The sequence below is a fragment of the Aedes albopictus genome, chromosome 2, assembly GCF_035046485.1.
Source record: "Aedes albopictus strain Foshan chromosome 2, AalbF5, whole genome shotgun sequence".
Taxonomy (NCBI): domain Eukaryota; kingdom Metazoa; phylum Arthropoda; class Insecta; order Diptera; family Culicidae; genus Aedes; species Aedes albopictus.
The window spans coordinates 19665539-19686620 of record NC_085137.1 but is presented as its reverse complement, the minus strand read 5'-3'; the positions used below and the strand labels follow the sequence as shown (position 1 = coordinate 19686620).

The window sequence follows — 21082 nt, the reverse complement described above, 5'->3', positions numbered from 1 at the left end:
ATTTTGACATTTCGATTGCTTCAGCTGGCAAGGCTATCAGCAAGGAGGTAGTGTGATATTGTTTTTTTAAGCCTAGTTTGGTGTTTGGAAGGAATCGCTCAAGAAAGTTCTTGACCGATTCCTGGCAGAAACTTTCCACCGGTGACTGCCATTTGAACTGTCATTTCTTCGCAACTGCGTACTGTGATCGAAGAAAAACGGTTTCTTGGGCGATTCAGGCAAGGAATTTCCCATGCATCAAGATAGGCCGAAAAATTTCTGCTGAACTGCAAACAGCGCTTAAAAAATATATTGTCGCGCTTATCTTTTATTAGAGTCCTGCGGCGGTCGTACGCTCGCAAGGCATACCGCCGCATGACAGTCGCAAGGCAAAACAAAAGAAAAAGTGTTCCCGCCAAAAACAAAAGCACGTGGGTTTCGTGAAGTGACAGATGTTTTTGAATGTATTTGCACAGACAAACAGACGTAACCAGTCTTGCAAAATATCAGTGTCAGTGCCTGTTTTTCAGCCGAAAATGAATGACTGCGGCGGTCGTTTTCAGTTCCTCGATGTGAGAACTGACAGAGTCCGAGAGCTCCATTCGTGAGCAACCCAACAAGGTCAATTCCCAATCATCCACACACTACTCATGCTGACAGGCCATTCGTCTCAAGCTCAAGAGGAAATTTCCATATCGAATATATAAGAAAATGTTATACATTTTTGCCATTTCGTTTTCCTAATGAAGCTCATCTGAGTGCGTAATATGAAACATAACATACGATGAATAAAAAGTATAAGTTTCAACTTATGAATGCCATTCACTCTTTGTAATAATTTGTATTAGAATTTCCTCATAGAATGTATGCATTAAACCTAATATATTCTATTGCCGTATATTTTGTTTGAAATTCCTAATATTTTACTTTTTTTTTCCTTTATTTTACTAAAACAATCATGTTTTGTTTACGATTCGTACATAGTTTATTTAATAAAATCAACATGGTTTATTTAATAAAGCACATACTGTATACTGAAGACGTTAGAGTCCAATTATCAAAACCTTCCTCAAAGCAGACACAAAATCACGCATGCCAGCCGAATCGCTGTTCCGGCAACGGGTTTCACCGCCTTTAGCCGGTCAATATGACGAGAAGCAGCGGAGCTGACCAGAACTTCCGCTCCTGCAGGAAACAAACGGGTGGCAGTTCCTTAGTTATCCAGAGTGGCAAAGGAGTAGGAGGGATCCTCTTTCCGGCAAAGGATGATGCAGCCTTCCGTAAGCCGGATCATCGAGGAGTAGCGCCAGCCGGAATCTCTATTTCGGCAGCAAAGAAGCGGGTGGTACTGCTTCCGGAGTATCGAGGAGAAGCGGAACATGCTGGGATCTTCATTCCGAGAGCGGATGGCGCTGCCCTTTTCCCGTTGAAATGCTGAGGAGTTGCGAAACCAGCTGGAATCTCCGCTCCCGCTGCGACTAAGCGAGTAGATCCGCCGTCCGCTAGCCAGAGTGTTGATGTATTGGGAGAGAACCTGTTGAAAAGAAATGCTGAATAAGTTATTATCACAAACAATAAGTTGTAAAACACCTACCGTAATCTCCAAGCGCTGTTTCGCAGACTCACAAAACTCCTTTTTTTTTGCCGGTGGCAAAATACAACGTGCCACGATGGCCCGCTTCGGAAAAAATCTGGCGCCGTTTTGTTTTTGATTTTCAAATCAAAACCTTAGAGAATTTATTAGTTGAATCTTATACTTCTCTAGCCATAACACAAAACTTATAAATGGCAAAAGGAAATGTTATGGCTAGCATTAGGTCATTATATGAACACAATTAGTTGTCTTTATGAAATCAATAACGTCGTATCTAATAAAAAACATTAATCAATATTCATAAATTAAATCATTAAAATATTTTTCGTGTAGGTGAGTACCTATTTCATTTCGCTCTCGTGTTGCTGATCGGAAAGCAGCATTGACAGGAAAAACAAAACGGAGAAAATGAAAAAAGCAAAATATCGCTATCATAAAGGCCTGTCGTAAAATTGCAGCACTGGACGTAACACTCTGATAATTCCCATCGTACACCGATTTAACGGGCTTTTTCAAAATTTGATAGTTGGCCAACTGCTCAACCGTGGCGCTCGCATCGTTTTTGTTCGAGTTTGACGTTTGCTCACTACCGCCACCTAGTTTGTGGTCGGCCAAACATACTCCTTTTAGCATTGGGCGAATATGTTTCCGTGACTATGATATGAATCGAAAAATGTTCGAAGTGTTACGTCTGTTTGTCTGTGGTATTTGTGACGAACGGCAAGACTAGCTCAGTGGAATGAGTGTTCTTGCTGTCAAACCCCATATAGTGGATTATATACTTTTAAATCTGGTGACGCTGTTATGCTTAGTGACTGTCGCGCTAATATCAGAAGCAGAGTTGATGTACACGTGCTGTAGTCCCATGTACGGGAGCCACATTTCAGGCAAGCTCCCAGGAGCACAGTACATTTTGAGACTGAAAGTTGTGTGCCTCATTTTTCTCAAGATGTGTCTCATGAGCTTCGTCTCATCCTCTCCTCTCCTCTTCTTGGCGTAACGTCCTCACTGGGACAAAGCCTGCTTCTCAGCTTAGTGTTCTATGAGCACTTCCACAGTTATTAACTGAGAGCTTCCTCTGCCAATGACCATTTTGCATGTGTATATCGTGTGGCAGGCACGAAGATACTCTATGCCCAAGGAAGTCAAGGAAATTTCCTTAACGAAAAGATCCTGGACCGACCGGGAATCGAACCCGTCACCCTCAGCATGGTCATGCTGAATACCCGTGCGTTTACCGTCTCGACTATATGGGCCCTAGAGCTCATGCGCTGATTAAATTAGAAAATTTCACGACAAAAACTTCCTAAACGAACAAGAATTGAAACCTTAACCTTTGCATTGAGTGTCCCTAGTTGTATCGCATAAACCAACCAGACACTTGTGTTGTGTACGAAAAAAAGTTGTTGAGATTCTTCGTTACCAAGAAGTTGTTTTTCACCTTAGATACCAATAGTAATCCTACATTATAGAGATCTGCGGAGGCGGCCATTGTGAGCCAATCGTTCAGAGAGAACTGTCAAAGTGTGAGCCAAATGAACATGCTTATCGTTCGTAGGAAGGCGTCGTTTGAACGGTATTGCAATCGGAACTAAATCAATTAAAATTATTTATTTTTAATATCGAGAAATTGGCGGCATAACTATGTTTAGTAGAAAGATAAAAATTTATTAATTCTGCTTTCAAAAGCTCATGCTTATGCCGACACTTTTGTTGCTGCACTTGTCGAGAAAACTTCCATTGCTGCTTCTTGCTTCACTTCTGCCGATATGATTAGCGTAACACTTTTGCAATATATTTCAGATTTCTTCGATTGCTCCGCTATTTCAACAAAATTTTGAAAAAAAAATCTACCATAATTAGAAAATGCAAACAAAACAACTTGAACCACAACGAAGTCACGCACAAAGTTTGAACATCTAGCTTTGTAGCAAGTGTTGGCAGCTGTTGTAAACAAAACAAACAGCGTTGCCGAATCGCTCATCTCTGTGTAGAGGATTTCTAGATACCAACAGCTCACGCAGCGCATGAGACGAGCTCCCCGGGAGCTGTGTGCCTAGCTCGCACCCACCAGATTTTCATGAGCCTCCTAACAGCGCAGCACACTGCGATTTTGAAGAGCTGGGAGACAATTTGGCGGGAGGCTCGCTGTCACATTTATGTACTCATGAGCTATGGGAAACTCTGATCAGAAGCCAGAGGCAGATAATCGTCATATTCTGATTTTTCTTAAGAGGCATAATATTGCTAATTTAGAGAAAACTTTCCGTTTTACGGTAGAACGAAAAGCTACCGCAGTTGTCAAACTACTGATTTTCACTGAGGTATCAGCAATCTACCCTAGCGATGCCTTGGATAGCCTTGGATACGACGCCGATGATCATTGTTTGTTGTTGGTTTTCAGTGCAATTCACCTTGCTAGCATACTTTGATTTGGCCTTCAGCTTCAATGATAGGATGATTTTCATGGCTGCGGTAGGACTTTGACAGCTGCGGTAGAACTCGGCGGCTACCGCAGAGTGGAAATTTTTCAAAAAATCCGCAATAACTGATTTTTTTTCGGAATTTTAAAACTTTGTTTTGAAACCTAAAATAGTAGATGTATGAGAAATTAGATCACTAATGGCGCTGTAGCCAATAAATTATTTAATTTTATTTCATACCTCCGATGTATTTATCCATTATTTTTAAATACACATGTTGTTGTGGATGTTTTGTTTTGGCTATGAAAATTGGTGTACACTTATGTAGGACCGGTGCTGACGCTGTAAGGGCGTGGCAAACAAGATGTTCGCGACATTGACATTCTGTGGCTAGTTACTCTACTCCTTAAATCAATTTCAAAGAGATTTTTTTAAATCAGCTTTTGACAGCCGGGCAACTACAGTAGACGTTCGGTCGGTGCAAACGGTTTAACTGCAATGCTTTTTAACTGCAAGTCCGGTAAGTGCAACAAATTTGCAGTTATCGCACCGCTATTTGTCAAAAGGGAAGATTCAAATATTACGTCCATCGTTTTTCTGGATTTCTACACCCCCCCTCCTCCCTCTGTCACGCACTTTTCCTATACCCAATACACGTACTGTCACACTTTTCTAGACCCCCCCTCCCCCAAATGTTGGACGTAATTTTTGAACGATCCCAAATGGTGCGCCAAGTTAGCCCAAATGAACAATCGAATGAATTTTTCGTTCATTAAACGTCAATTGATGGGTTGTTGACAAGGTTGTTGACGCCTATTTGACGTTGCAGTTGCCAAATTTTGTTCGCTAAGTGAAACGTAAACATGTTGCAGTTATCGAACGCCCACTGTACTTGACAACAAATTCTAGATTGAGTTTGAATAAGGGCGAAAGTAACATGAGCGAGTTCTGTGTATTGTCTATCCGGTTGGAATCAAGACCGACATTCAATCTAAATTTGTTATTTTCTTGGTCCACAAGTGTCGCAACTGTTTCGCATCTAGTGCGCTGTGTTGCTGACAACAACGGGAAGGATGCGCACTACTTTTGACATGATTATAAAACGTCGCGAGTTGGGTCGCGTCGCGACTTGATTGTGCGAAGTCCGGTTTGGTGGCGGCCCGACAATAAACGAGTGCAACTCTGAGAAATTCTGAGCAATTCTATTTGAAACCAAGTTTGAAGCATTCTATTTAGTCCATTTTACGAGCCGATTTAAATGAAAATCTTACCGAAGGTGGCGTCCTAACACGTGAATATTATTTAACTCTCGAGCAGTCGCGTCTTTGACTACCTGCAGCGACGCCGCGCTCACGCTGTGGTCCACGAGCGTGCATTTTTCATGGTGCATGTACTCAGTATTCGACGCAGGTTAATATTATCATCAACAATGTTGGTCGTTCCGTAAAATGGCTCATTTTATTTTTTTTCCTCCAGCACAGATTTCACTTTTCGATTTGAAACCGATGGCAGGTTACACTTTGTGCAACCGAGAATCTGGGGAAATGGCTTTCTTCAACGCGAGCTTTAATGGTGTTTAGCCATGTTAAGCTTGGAATCCGCATGCCAAACTAAGCCGAAATCCAAATTTTGATGAGAACCTATTGTATGTTGCTTTTATAACAAAACGCGCTGCCTACTTCCAGTCGGAATTTCTGAATCATCGCAACGAATCAAGCACCACCTCTGCTGCTGTTTGTGTTAGTGAGATCGGAGCCGTCAGACTCCTGCCTGCTGATAGGCTGCGACGACTCTGGCGACGGTTTCATCCGCGACAGATTCAAATCGTCGCGTTCGATAAGAGGGGAAATCGTTAATATTTAAAAACGATTTGAATAGTATTTTCCCTTCCCTAAGGCTAAAGAAAATGCCAACATTTAATTCACTAAACATCCCAAATTGCTTGATAAACATTTCAATAGGGTCCTAAAATTAAAGACGAAATCTCGCTTATATTGAATAATACGATCAAGCATGGTATTCTAATCGGAATTGTACTTTACTCGAACTTGAAAAACAGAGGAATAATGAGAAAATTCGAAATAAGTTAAATGGTAAATAGTTCTACTTTGACATTTGAGGTCAACCTTGTGTGACTGAGCTCGACATTTTTCGCACTGGGATTTCAAAAATGTTCCTATCTGACATACACGGTGAAAAAAAAATCACTCGTTGATTTTCAACTATGGTTAATAAAAACGTCAAAAAATGAGTAAATATGTACTCTTGGACCAAATATTGTGGTTTAAATCAAGAATCCCGATAGGACTTTAGGAGCGTATTGGATGATTTTCATTTTGTTTTCTGATATTTTCTTCTCGTGTATGAAACGCAGAACAGCTTTCAATCCTTCCGCGCATCACCCATTGGGTACACCCCGAAACGCCAAGTTTCATACGGGTCGGAGTGTACCCGTTGCTGAACCAAGTTTGCCACGCTCTGCCAACATCTGTGGAATTTTGGCAACGTCGGTCTCTTTCGCTTCTGTGCACGCAAACGGCGTGTAAGTCGATTTTTGGTGTCGTGCAGAAATCCTAGCAGAAAACATCCAAAATGGTGAGTTTCGTGATAATTTCACGATGCAATCGACGGCAATGGATGCGCGCTGCACGGGAATGGTGAAGTTTTGTTGTGATTCGGTGCACTTGGTGGAAAAAATCGATTTCGGTGAAAAGTCGTTCTCATCGTGGAGGAATTCCTCGTTGCCAAATCAAAATGTCGGATGATCGGTGGGGTGCGTGAGAGTGAACGAGAGGGGTGCGTCGGTCTCTTTCTTTTTCCGGCCACAGATCATGGAACAGATGGAGTGCTTCACGCGGTTCAGTGCGGCGGGCGGTTCTGTTGTGGTCGTGCAGTGAAATTACATTCATACATTGAACCGACCGAGAAGAGAACAGTTCACGAGTGCTAGGAAGAGAAAAACACGTTTTTCTGTTGCTGCTTTTTAGCGACACGGGCGCAGTAAAAGTTGAAAGTTTCGAATTGATTTTGACAAGTGAAATCGAGTCGCCTGAAAACGCATCAAAATGGTAGGATTTCCAAGTGGAAAAAGTGCATTTGAGGGGGTTTTATGCGGGGTTCATGCAATCGTCCTGCTTGGAAGTGCGCTATGACGTCGTAGAGACGAGTTGCAGCTGATTGTGAAATATAAATAGTGAATAGGGAAGGGGACATGAAGATAGCGAGATGGGCTGGAACCCCTCGCCGAATGACGTGTAATGTGTTCCCTTGCAGTGCTGGGAACAAAGGAAATGGCAAAAAACGAGCACCGTTACGCATCGAATGCAGACGACATGAATGGGGAAAAATTGATTTTTCTTCGTGCAGCAGCTCCCGACAAGCTGCAGTTTCCCAGGCGCGCATGGTTATTGATTATTTTCCTTTTCTTTTCCTCTACCCTAACCTAGGTTAACTTTACCGTTGACGAAATCCGCTCCATGATGGACAGGAAGCGGAACATCCGTAACATGTCCGTCATTGCCCACGTCGATCACGGCAAGTCGACGCTGACCGATTCGTTGGTCTCCAAGGCCGGTATCATCGCCGGTGCCAAGGCTGGAGAAACCCGTTTCACCGATACCCGCAAGGACGAACAGGAACGGTGCATTACCATCAAGTCGACGTAAGTATTTTGTGGGCTGCCGTTGTACGCGCAGTCGTCCCACAGTTATGAATGTGCTACAAGTAAAAAGTTTTTAGCCCTTGACTTGGTTAAAAGTTAACGTAACTGACAGGTTTACGTTGAATAATAAATTACAATTACAAATATGGATCAGAGTGGCATTAAACATTGAACTTTTTTTTTATACATAATTTTGTGCATTTTTGCAGTCGCGATGAGTGTCTACAATGAATTCTTATATACTGCCCATGATCGCATGCCAGTCCCATTTTTGCTGGGTTTCCTATTCATATGGGACAGTTATGCGATCATAGGCAGTATATGCATTTATCTTAAATTTGCCTCTCGGGTTGAGTGTCAATCATTTTGAAGTTTTCATCCTTAGTTTAGGCTCTGTCCATATCCTGATTCAACGCTTTTTTGAACCAAAATATGACTACTCAAAAAATTGCAATTCTAACAAATACTTGTTAAATTTATTAAATCATATCAGTACAAAACTTTTCCTGATTCAAAATATTACTACTATCCACTATGATCCTAAGCACCAAGATTCACTGTCCTGTGTTTTCTCATCCCCAGTGCCATCTCGATGTACTTCGAGTTGGATGATCAGGATCTGGTGTTCATCACCAACCCTGACCAGCGCGATAAGGACTGCAAGGGCTTCTTGATCAATCTGATCGATTCGCCCGGGCACGTTGATTTCTCGTCGGAGGTAACGGCCGCGCTGCGTGTCACTGACGGTGCCCTGGTCGTCGTCGATTGCGTTTCCGGTGTGTGCGTACAGACCGAAACCGTGCTGCGTCAGGCCATCGCCGAACGTATCAAGCCGGTGCTGTTCATGAACAAGATGGACCGTGCCCTGCTGGAACTGCAGCTGGATGCGGAGGATCTGTACCAGACCTTCCAGCGTATCGTTGAAAACGTCAACGTCATCATCGCCACCTACAACGACGATGGCGGCCCAATGGGAGAGGTCCGTGTCGATCCATCCAAGGGTTCCGTCGGTTTCGGTTCCGGTCTGCACGGATGGGCCTTCACCCTCAAGCAGTTCGCTGAGATGTACGCCGCTATGTTCAAGATCGATGTCGTCAAGCTCATGAACCGTCTGTGGGGAGAGAACTTCTTCAACCCCAAGACCAAGAAGTGGGCCAAGGTCAAGGATGACGACAACAAGCGTTCCTTCGTCATGTACGTGTTGGACCCCATCTACAAGGTGTTCGACGCCATCATGAACTACAAGACCGATGAAATCCCAAAACTGCTTGAGAAGCTGAAGGTTACCCTGAAGCACGAAGACAAGGACAAGGACGGCAAGAACCTGCTGAAGGTTGTTATGCGTACCTGGTTGCCAGCTGGAGAAGCTCTACTTCAGATGATTGCCATCCATCTGCCTTCCCCAGTCGTCGCCCAGAAGTACCGTATGGAGATGTTGTACGAAGGTCCTCATGATGATGAGGCCGCTGTTGCCGTCAAGAACTGCGACCCTGAAGGTCCACTCATGATGTACGTGTCGAAGATGGTACCGACCTCCGACAAGGGTCGTTTCTACGCTTTCGGTCGTGTGTTCGCCGGTAAGGTCGCCACTGGCCAGAAGTGCCGCATCATGGGCCCGAACTACACCCCAGGAAAGAAGGAAGATCTGTACGAGAAGGCCATCCAGCGTACCATTCTGATGATGGGACGTTACGTCGAAGCCATCGAAGATGTTCCTTGCGGTAACATTTGCGGTCTGGTCGGTGTTGATCAGTTCCTGGTCAAGACTGGTACCATCTCCACCTTCAAGGATGCCCACAACATGAAGGTCATGAAGTTCTCCGTGTCGCCTGTCGTGCGTGTGGCCGTTGAACCCAAGAACCCTGCTGATCTGCCCAAGCTGGTCGAAGGTCTGAAGCGTCTGGCCAAGTCCGATCCTATGGTGCAGTGTATCATTGAAGAATCCGGTGAACACATCATTGCCGGTGCCGGTGAACTGCATCTGGAAATCTGTCTGAAGGATCTGGAAGAAGATCACGCCTGTATCCCACTGAAGAAGTCCGACCCCGTCGTGTCCTACCGTGAAACCGTTTCGGATGAATCCGACCAGATGTGTCTGTCCAAGTCGCCCAACAAGCACAACCGTCTGTTCATGAAGGCCGTGCCCATGCCCGATGGTCTGGCTGAGGATATTGACAACGGTGACGTGAACTCGCGTGACGACTTCAAGGTCCGTGCCCGTTATCTGGCCGAGAAGTACGACTACGATGTCACTGAAGCCCGTAAGATCTGGTGCTTCGGTCCGGACGGTACTGGCCCGAACATCGTCGTCGACTGCACCAAGGGTGTGCAGTACCTGAACGAAATCAAGGACTCCGTCGTTGCTGGCTTCCAGTGGGCCTCCAAGGAAGGTGTGCTGGCTGAAGAAAACATGCGCGGTGAGTTACATCTTTTTGTATATTACATAATCATGACGTTTTAATGATGATCTACTTTCGATCCACGAAAACAAATTTGATGGATAAACTATTTTCAAGCTCAACAGGTCTGACAAAGCCACTTGTAGCTTGAAATGTGTCTTTCTAAGCGACTTTCGTCATTCATCACGACCCTCTTATTCTCTCGTCCCGACAGCTGTCCGCTTCAACATCTACGATGTGACCCTGCATGCTGACGCTATCCATCGTGGTGGTGGCCAGATCATTCCAACTGCCCGTCGTGTCCTGTACGCCTCGTACATTACCGCCGCGCCACGCATCATGGAGCCGGTGTACCTGTGCGAAATCCAGTGCCCCGAAGTCGCCGTCGGAGGTATCTACGGTGTGCTCAATCGTCGTCGTGGACACGTCTTCGAGGAAGCCCAGGTCGCCGGTACGCCCATGTTCGTCGTCAAGGCCTACCTGCCCGTCAACGAGTCGTTCGGTTTCACCGCTGATCTGCGGTAAGTTTTACGCGTTTACTTTTTTTCTATTAATAATCCAAGGATAAGGGCAAATTTTGTCTTTAAAGCCAGCATGCCGCTTTAATGGCGGCTGGCAGTGCAAGATTTGCTAGAGCAAATGATTGTTGGTAAAACATTGTTTTTTCTTCTTATAGACTTTACAATACCTGACTTACAAAACATTTGCATTTTACATACCTAGTTTTAGCTTACTGTAGATGGGTCGTATGAATTAAAAAGTAGTAAAGTGTAGCATAGAGTGATTGAATGTATGGTTGCTATTCCGTGATTACTCGGAACTAGTGAAAATGTACAATGGAGCACGTTCGGTGTATTAATGAGCTGAATTTTTGTATGGTGAGAAGGTCAATTCTCCGTTTCTGCAATGAAATGGTGCAAAAAGCGTAGGTATTATGATTCCTTGCCTAATTTGATGCTGTTTGAGCATAACTTTGGATAACTATGTTGTTTATGTTGCAAGAAATGGAGAAAACAACAACATGTTGCCGAAAGTTTTGTTCAAACAGCATCAAATTAGGCAATGAATCATAATACCCACGCTTTTTGCACCATTTTATTGCAGAAACGGAGAATTGTCCTTCTCACCATACTAAAATTCAGCTCATCACTACAAATCTAGTACTTCACTGATCTGTCCTATTGATGGCTTGAGACACCCTTTTTTCACACCCACTGTTCATTGTTTGGTGGTTTATTAGAACGTTCGATAACGACAACGAAACATTGCTCAGTCTGCTGCGATGGCCTTTCTACACAGGACTCTTGCAGGATGTTTGTTATGTCTAGATTGAGTTTATATAAGGGCGAATGTAACATGGGAGAGTTCCCTTCATCGACTCTCTCTTCTGCAAATTAAGGTGACAAGATGCAAATTCAATCGAACTTTTTTACACTTAGACGCTAGATTGCATCGCAACCTAGCGATTTATGACCAACAAATGCAACCATGCTTGCATCATGTCACTTTAATTCGAAGAAGAGAGAGTCGTTGAAGAGAACTCTTTCATGTTACTTTCGCCCTTATAACTCAATCTAGATGTATTAACGCGACTCGAAGTATTAACTTTTCCACGCGATTTCTGTTATTTAATTTTGTAAAATAATATGGAACGAGCTCACCGATAAATAATACTACCGATCCTATTGTCGACCGAAAAACAAAATCGAAACGAACTGAAAGGGGCCAATGGCTGGCATCTTATGATCGAATACAGCATCAACGCTACTTTAACCCACAACGCACGGCACGAACAACTCAACCTGGACACTTATCGGTTTCTGCCACTGACTGATGTCGAAACTAGCAAACAATAAGGATAAGAGCAAATATTGCCTTTTGAGCCAGCATGCCCCTCGATGGTGGCTGGCAGTGCAAGATTTGCCAGAGCAAATGATTGTTGGTAAAACATTGTTTTTTCTTCTTATAGAACTTACAATACCTGACTTACAATACATTTGTCATTTACATTGTTTAGTTAACTGTGAATCGGTCGTATACATAAGGTAGAACAGCAAAAGTAGGAGATGGTTCATCTCGGGACCCACGCTTTACTTCCCTTCCGAAGGAAGAACTCACATTTTGTGAGTTTGTCGGGAGTGGGATTCGATCCCAGGTCCTCGGCATGGCAGTCACGTACTTTAACCACCACACCAGGTCCAAGTACATAGGAGGTTAAAAACAGCTATAGCTGGATTCGGTTTTGGGATACCAACTACCAATGGCGAAAGAAGTGAAATCTTGATTTTGTTCTCCGTAGACTCTAAAATAGATATCTATTCTACTGATTGGTGAGCTCCTTCCATATTATATAAAAAAAATAGCAGAGGAAAAAGTAGTTTAGGGTGTAGTAGGTGTGTTAATCTTCCTAATGCATCATTTTGGGAACAGCTCGCTGACGTAGTGTACGATTTGGGTAAAAAGTGACCCCAATGCACAAGGAGGGTTAAAAATGTTAGTAAAGTTGACTGTAATAGACTTCTCTTTACTACTTGGCAATCATACGACCCCGATGGTCAAAGTTCTTATTTAAAACACACATATTTCTCCCCTCCCAATCCGTGTAGATCCAACACCGGAGGACAGGCCTTCCCGCAGTGCGTGTTCGATCACTGGCAGATCCTGCCAGGAGACCCAGCTGAGCCTGGAACCAAGCCGTACGCCGTCGTCCAGGACATCCGTAAGCGTAAGGGTCTGAAGGAAGGTCTCCCAGATCTGTCACAGTACTTGGACAAATTGTAAACACTTGCTTAAAATTACAATATAATTCTTACGATTAAACAAAAAACCCATTAGAAGAATGAAGCGTATCCAAGGCTCCAATCAAACTCTAATTTAAAGAAAAGCGTAATTTATAAATGTTTACAACCAATCCGTAATACTTGACACATTCGTCAGCCAAAAACCATCTGAGGGAGAGAAAGAAAGAGGCACTATTCCCCATTCGTTTGCTTCGTATCCTGCGTCATCGTCGTCGTCCTCGAACTCCGGAGAAATCGCAACTGCAACAACCGTCTCGTGACACAAAAACAACACAATGAGAGAAGCTTAACAAAATTTACACACATAGACGGGATGAACAACAGCTGATCCCCCAACAGAGAAATGCAAGCAGAACAAAGGAAAAGTATCATCTACCACACACACACACACAATAATGATGAAATGAAACAGTGATATACACAAACACAAGAGAATACACAGGAGATGAGAAATCATGTTGAAAGAAAACAACTGAAAAGGAAACGCGTGTAGTTTTACTTATTCTTAGTTTTTTGGTTTACTACGAGACTTTACTACATTTAAATATAGTAAATTAAAAATTCATACTCATTCGGTAGAGGAAGTTAGGCTTGCATTTTTTGTCGTCAACTTCCGATTTTCGGATGATCGAAGATACACAAGAAACCGGTTTATTATAATTTTCATCTATTATTATTTTCTGCTACTCTATACAATAATTGGACAATGATAATATCTTTACAAAATAATGTTTATTTTACATAAAACTGGTATGGATGAGTCGTGTTATCATTCCACACATGATTACAGCCAACATTCCTCTATTCAGTGTAGTATTACTTGGTTCGTGGGGCACACTTCGAAAGATAATCCGATGACCGATCCAGAACTGGTGGGAGCCGTTGGACAAGCTGTAGGCGATTTTTGTTCAGGTAAGAATACGTTCAAAATGTAATACATAGTATACAGTAGACGTTCGATAACTGTGAATTGATATACATAACATAGTAAATGCTACTGTTATTGAACGTCTAATGTATTTCTTTAAATGATGATTCTACTCTACTATCTGATAAGTGATTATAACATACTATTCAAGCTCAACAGGTCTGACTTGTTGATCGATTTCCGTGAATTAATCAACATCTAACATGATTTCTAATACCTTGTTTTAATTTGTCCTTGTTACAGATTTCTTTTTGAGGGCGTTGGTCTACTTATTAAGGTAAGCATAAAGTAAAATAACTAACATTGCAGATCCTACGTTTTTGATAGAATGATGCTAAAAATCATGGACCTGTTCTGATCAACCATGAAAAGAAAAAACGATTGTTTCTGACACCTCTTCTGACGATGACTTATTGAGCTCATTCAAAGAATATACGCTTCAAATCATATGTAAGCTAATAACTGTCTTTTTTTACAGTTTCCAGGTCTATCTTTTTGGATTTACTGATTCCGCGATTGTTAATGAAATGCTGCTATACGGAGGAAAAATAATCGGTAAGTTTCTTTAGTTTAGATTGACTAATTTTACGTCTTCCACTATACGTGATGATTCGATATCTTGAATGAACCAGTGATTAGGACATATTTTTCAAGCTCAACAGGTCTGAAAAAAAAAGCATATCAAAAACTGCCTCCTAAAGCCATGTTGCAGAGTATTAAAAATCTATTATAATTAGAATTTTATCAGTGGCGTCGCGTAACCTCACTTTTTACCTGTGCACCGACCCTAAAACTTGCAATTGCAGGGAATTTATGGAATTTATGATCAAAATTGAAATAGAAATGAGTATAAGCAACTATTCTCATCATTTTCTAATTATTACAAGCAAATTTGTTTAAAAAATTCAATTTATTCTTGGTGCACAGGTAGATTTGAGGTTAGGGAATCGCCACTGAATTTTATATTCTTTGAAACCCTCGAACTATCTAACATGTAATTTCACTTCGAGAAAAATTTGAAACTCTGGGTAAGGGAATATAGGGTGATAAAGGGTATTATCGGCAGGTTTGTTCTCTTCGTCAAGGGGGTTTTTTGTGGGCCAAATTGCCTGAAATTTGGGCACATAACTCAGCTTGGTTGGGAAGGATTTGAAGCCAACTTTGAGATCAACAGGTTTCAAAAAACCCCCCATGACGAAGAGAACAAAACTACCGAAAATACGTAAGTTCCCCTATATAAAGGGATTTTATCATTTCCTGCAAATTTTGTTGTGCTTATTTAGACCAGGTTGATTATTTTAGTTCAAACACAATTTCTTATTCCTAATTAGGTTCTTTCTCCTGAATTTGTTACAGATTGTCTTGTTGTTCCACTGATCTGCAGCGTTGTGAAAGGTAAGCATTCAATTTACAATTTCCATTTCAAAATCACCAATCACTCTCATTGAATGATGCTAAAAATCATGGACCTGTTCTGATCAACCATGAAACGAAAAAACGATTGCTTCTGACACCTCTTCTGACAATGAACAAATTCATCCAGAGCTCGTTCATTTCGCGTTTGTCCAAATCTGTTCTTGGTTGCTAACGTGAATTCCTTATCTTTTTGATACCCTTGCAGGTCGTAGTCTGCAGTTGCGTTTGATGGATCGATTCTGTTTACATTGGATTTGCCTAAAGGTGAGCTTTCTTAGCAACAATTTTATTGACAAAAAAAATCTACCCTACGAATGATGCCAAACAATCATGGACCTGTTCTGAAATACATCAATGTTGAAGAACGATTGCATTTCTGACACCTCTTCTGACGTTTACTGTTGATCTCAGCGATATTCACCATTTAGATTCCACGAACTCAACAATAACCATTTTTCATTCGATTCCATTACAGGTTTTTCGTGGTTCGCTCATGAAGAGTCCTCTGTGTTGCTGTTGTCCGCTCTGAAAGGTAAGTTTGACCACAGTAAATGTCATCAAAGCTGCTGTTCTTTATGGACTTGTCTAATTTATGTTGTGGTTTCGTTGATTATTACATGATGAAATTTATATTCACGGACCTGTACGCATCTACCGTGACCGAGTTGAATTTTCTGATCGCAATCAACAAACCTACACCATAAATTGACTGCAATAGCAGAACTTGCTTCCAATACAATAACCTAATTAGTTCGTTTCTGTTCTTCTCGTTACAGGTTTTGTCTAAACTTGGTTTTGATTTCTCTCAATTGAATACTTTAGGTGGCTTCATTTCGCAAATTTCACTTCTGAAGAATCGTTAATCGGTATACAATACATGTTAGTACCTAACTCGTATTTTGGAACAAGTTTGCAAAGCATCTGGAACATATTGTTCATGTGAGCCAAATCAAGCTTCTCCGTGTCTACCTACGGCAACTAGGAATCATTTTCGGAGGAACTATTCTGGCAGTGATGTGCTGTGAGATATACAACACGAACATCCAAGTGAAAGAATGAACACACGTTAGTATTCTATCACTTAAATATACGAGTCAACTTATCTCACACTACTTCAGTTAATGCCAAATAAGCCTAACCTTTGACGCTTAAGAGTGGTTAAGTGGGCTATGGATTCGAACTAACCGAACCGAATTCGGAATTTGAATCCTTTGTACCTAACGCACTGAATGAAATAAAAAAAAATAAAATGAATCCTTGTGTTATGTTTTGTCCGAAATGCTTGAATGGGTAGTTGTTTAAAAACAATTCGCACGATCATGTGGAAAACTCATGTTACATCCTCTCGCATTCGGATAAGATTTGTTTTCTTCTCGAGACAGTATCTGCATCACGACGGTGATCCCGCGATCTATTAACATCCAGGTTACATTCCGTCATAGATGATCTGACCTCATGGGCGAGTTCAACGCAAAAGCTGGTCCCGACAACTCGAACTATGAGCACGTCATGGGACGCCATGGTCTCGAAGAAATGAGCGAAAACGGATAGCTGTTTGCAGAGTTTTGTGGCAACAATGACATGGTGATTGGGGGATCGCTCTTTCCCCATCGACCAGTGCACAAAGTCACATGGGTTTCCCGTGATGGCGTCACGGAAAATCAAATCGACCACATCTGCATCTGCTGAAAATGGAGACGGAGCCTTCTTGATGTGCGGAACAAACGTAGCGCCGACATTGCGTCCGACCATCATCTCCTAATCGGCGAGATCCGGCTGTGCATTGCTAGAATCCAACGGCAGGAGGAGAAAATCTGGCGCCGGTTCAACACACGCCAACTGGAAGACGCTGCGGTGAAAAGGTTTTTCGTCGAGCAGCTAGAGAACCGTGCTGTGGTTATTCCAGAGGGTAAATGCAAATATATTATATTAACAATATAGGTCACTCTTACGATTTTTTGGCGACACCTTTTTAGTGAATGTGGCGCCACCAAGCGTTAGAAGAGGTACTACTACACACTAAATGCATACGCTATCCTATTGATTTTCACGGGTTATTGGACGCTACCTCTTGTCAAAATTCATTCACAAAATCGGCTCGTAAAATGGACTATTCTCTCTTCTTAAAAAATTTTTGGCGTATATTATCGTCGCAGCACCAAATCGTATTCGCGACTCGCACGACATGCGAAGTTGCGGATGCGAAGTAAATTTGAACCGATAAACCACAGACAAACAGACGTAACACTTCGAACATTTTTCGATTCAAATAATAGTCACGGAAACACATTCGCCCAATGCTAAAAGGACTAAGTTTGGCCGACCACCAACTAGGTGGCGGTAGTGAGCAAACGTCAAACTCTAACAAAAACTATGCGAGCGCCACGGTTGGGCAGTTGTAAGCAATATAACACCACAGAGCAGGAGCACTGCCTCTCTGTGGTGCAAATAAAACGTGAAGTAAGCGTAGCCGAAAGTAGTTCTTCCTTCCTCGTGTTCCCCGGGAGAAAAGTACACAACGTGGGGCCTAGTCAACCGCTGGACGAAACATTGTGGTGTCAGAAGTGGGATGTACTTTTATATTAAACCGACGAGACTCCAGACTACGACAGTCATTTGGATCGAACATCAATGGCAAGTGCGTTTGCCGGACAACCGAGCAGTTATTTCATCGTTCCCTTTTCATCGCTGCACGGCGGAACAATAGAGCAGCCTGTTTAGCAATAGCGTACGATGTGTGCTATATCAAATCACCGCCGTGTGGAGCACTGCCACACGGTGGTGCGAATAAACCGTAGGGCCGTAAAGACATCCTGGCCGAAACATTGGCACCCAACTATCAAATTTTGAAAAAGACCGTTAAATCGGTGTACGATGAGAATTATTAGAGTGTTACGTCTGTTTGTCTGTGGATAAACGTTCATAACAGACTAAAACACAGACGACCCAAATCGAACTTTCCGTTAGCGAGTTATGAACGGTATTTTCTCCGGAAATTACGCAACAATTTCCTTGTGGGATCCCTTTAAGATTTGGGGGATTCCTCCTAGAAATTATTCTGTAATTATTTTAGGAACTCCTTTCGGGATTGCTTAGGGAAAGCGCTCCAGCGTTCCTCCTCCATCCTCCAACATTTTTTTTTTAATTTCTCCAGCAGTTTTGTAACAATTCCTCCAGATGTTTAGTGACAAGCAGGGCGCGGAGGCTGAAACTTGCCGCATTTCGTCGTTCCCGCGTTTTCGTATTTTTCTTTGTGTTTTTTGTTCGCACTTTGTGTAAATGATCGACGATGGCTCGGTGGCAAGAGACCACATTGCCCGCATCGTGGTGCTCGTGTTCGTCGTTATTCCGAGTTCGGAAATGCTAGTATCCAAGAGATTGTTTTTCAGTGCGTCGGGTATTCTCGCTTATGTATTTTTTTCGGATTCTTCGATGGACGATCGGAGAATCAACGAGCGGTGTGAACGAGTGCACATTTAATATGGTTGGACCGTTTGCATGCTGAGACCAAAGCCAAACATAGAAAACCAGCTGGTCAGGATTACCCGGTGAGTTCGTTCCTTATTACTTTTTATATTTGAACATGACATATATGGGGATTTCGGAGGGGTAGCCTAAGGAAGTTAAATGAATTGGTTTCCGGGCAAATGTTCGTGGGGTGGCCAGACTTTGTCACGAGATAACAATTATCATGTTGTTTTCCGAAGGTCTCCAGTGAATTTAGCTTACCCTGCTACAACAAACCATCAGGTAGATCATTCCGTTCCGGTATGACTCTGCAGCCATAGGTAATCCTTGCGCTGATGGTGGGTACACAATCATCATCATCATCATCAATTCCTCCAGATGTTCGTTCTGGTTTCTTTTTTCTCAAAAGTTTCTTCTGGGATTACATATCTCCATGAATAAAACGCAATCAGTGCAGTACTAGATTTGTAGTAATAAGCTGAATTTTTGTATAATGAGAAAGTTCCGTTACTGCAATAAAATAGTAACTGCAGTAAAGGTAACAAAAAAGCAAGGGTTTTATGACTCCTTGTCTGATTTGATGCCGTTTGAGCAAAACTTTGGGTAACTGTGTTGTTGGATTCTCATTTATTGCAACTTCAACAACATAGTTCCCCAAAGTTTTGCTCAAGCAGCTTCAAACTAGGCTAGGGATCATAATACCCATGAGTTTGCACCGTTTCAATGCAGAAACGGAGAGTTTAGCATCTCACCATACAAAAAACCAACTCATTACTACAAATCTAGTATTCAATTATTCCTTATGGGAATCCCGGAAAAATACTTCTGAAGACATTCCAATTTTAAAGAAATCTCGGAAAGAATCACATAAATAATTCCTGGAGGATTTCTGATATTTCAATGAGGGAACTTCTGAAGGAATCCTGGAAAGATCCCTCGAAAAATATTAATTAAATTGTTTATATAAAATCGCGTTGGAAATTTACAGAGTCACTTCGAAATTTCTCCGGAATTTCAAAAGAAATTCCTTGAAAAATCCCAGAAGACCTTGTGGAAATCCTTAAAGGACGGAGTGAATTCCAGAAGGAAATTTTGGAGGAATACAGGTATTCTTCGATATAACGTACCCTCGATATAGCGTACCCTCGATATAGCGAATTCGATATAACGTACATTTTGCTTCGATATAACGTACAACATTTAAAAATTTTATTTTTCCCACGAATAACCCTTAGATAAACTACGAAATCACTCAAATCAATGTTTTGTTGCAGCATTAGCCTTGTTATCCAGAATTAGCGCAATTTGGGGAAAAATTTAGTGTACGTTGTATCGAAGCAAAATGTACGTTATATCGAAGCACATAAAACGAAATGATTTTTTCGTCAAAACTCAAGTTTTTCATTATTGGTTTTGTGAATTTCACTGAAATCATTATTTGGGATTAATTTCACGTCGAATACATCAATACTAGCATCAAAAATATTAATTTTTTCTCTGCTTCGATATAACGTACACTTCGATATAACGTACAAAGAGAAAACTTTTTTGTACGTTATATCGAAGAGTACCTGTACTGGTATAAATCCCGGTTGAAATTCCCAGAACGAGGATTTTTTGAAGGAACTCTTGGATAAATCCCTGAAAAACTCCTGGTCGTTCTTGGAAAATTTTGGGTGAATTCCAGAAGGAACTCCGGGAGGTATTCGTAAAAAAAAAACTCCTAAGGGAATCGTTGAAGGAGCTTCTGCAGGAATCCAAGAAAGACTCCAAGAAATTCCTATGAGGAACTTCTTGACGAATCCTAGAAGAGAATTCTTGAGGATTCCTTGAATTAATTCTTGAAGAAACATCAGAAGAAATTGCTGGAGTAATTTCAGTAGGAACTCCTGCGGGTCCCTCGAAGGAACTTCTGGAGAAATTTAAGAAAAAAAATTAAATCAATCTCTGAAGGCACTCCTGGATGAATTTCAAAAAGAGCTCCTGAATGAATCTGAAAAAAAAAAACTCTAGGAGGAAACCAAAAGGAATATCATATCGTTTTCTAATCGGAAAATCTTTTCGACTTTCTTCGCTCTGCTGGTATAAAAGTTTAATTCGTTTGTGTTTTCTTCTCCAGTTTTTTTTCTCTGTTTTGTCCTCTTTGTGTTACCAAGCTGCTCCTGGCCATCCGGAAGACCATGTCCCACAACAAGTTGGTACCGACACCACAAGGCACCGAATACGTTAGCAAGATGCGATTCACCCCCGGATGAGCTGCAGTGAAACCTTTGGTCCAATCCTTACTCTGTCCATCCCTCAAAATGTGACCTTCTAACCTCGAGCTGCCACGAGTACCCTGGCTTCCACCCATTACTAACAGATATCATTAAAAAGTTATTACTCTGTATAATGTATACTATTAAGTACAAAG

At 41.9% G+C, this 21082-nt stretch overlaps 1 protein-coding gene and 2 long non-coding RNA genes across 4 annotated transcripts in view; 2 read left to right on the top strand and 1 right to left on the bottom strand.

Annotated features, from left to right (window-relative positions):
• LOC134287444 (uncharacterized) overlaps positions 1-21082 on the bottom strand; it is a 443288-nt gene that overhangs the window by 16943 nt on the left and 405263 nt on the right. The gene's annotated exons all lie outside the window — the stretch shown is intronic.
• On the top strand, positions 6434-13614 carry LOC109429586 (eukaryotic translation elongation factor 2). Of its 2 annotated transcripts, none has more exons than XM_019705574.3 (5): positions 6434-6591; positions 7443-7657; positions 8240-10074; positions 10271-10577; positions 12663-13614. In XM_019705574.3, exons 1-5 carry the CDS (start codon positions 6589-6591, stop codon positions 12835-12837), a joined length of 2535 nt encoding a protein of 844 aa, XP_019561119.2. In that variant the 5' UTR covers positions 6434-6588; the 3' UTR covers positions 12838-13614. The 2 variants fall into 2 exon arrangements, with proteins under 2 accessions (XP_019561119.2, XP_019561120.2); XM_019705575.3 differs by lacking the exon at positions 6434-6591 and adding an exon at positions 6802-7064.
• LOC109429587 (uncharacterized) lies at positions 14624-16449 on the top strand. Its single transcript, XR_009997307.1, has 2 exons — positions 14624-15733; positions 15978-16449. It is a non-coding gene; the product is annotated as an uncharacterized LOC109429587 (long non-coding RNA).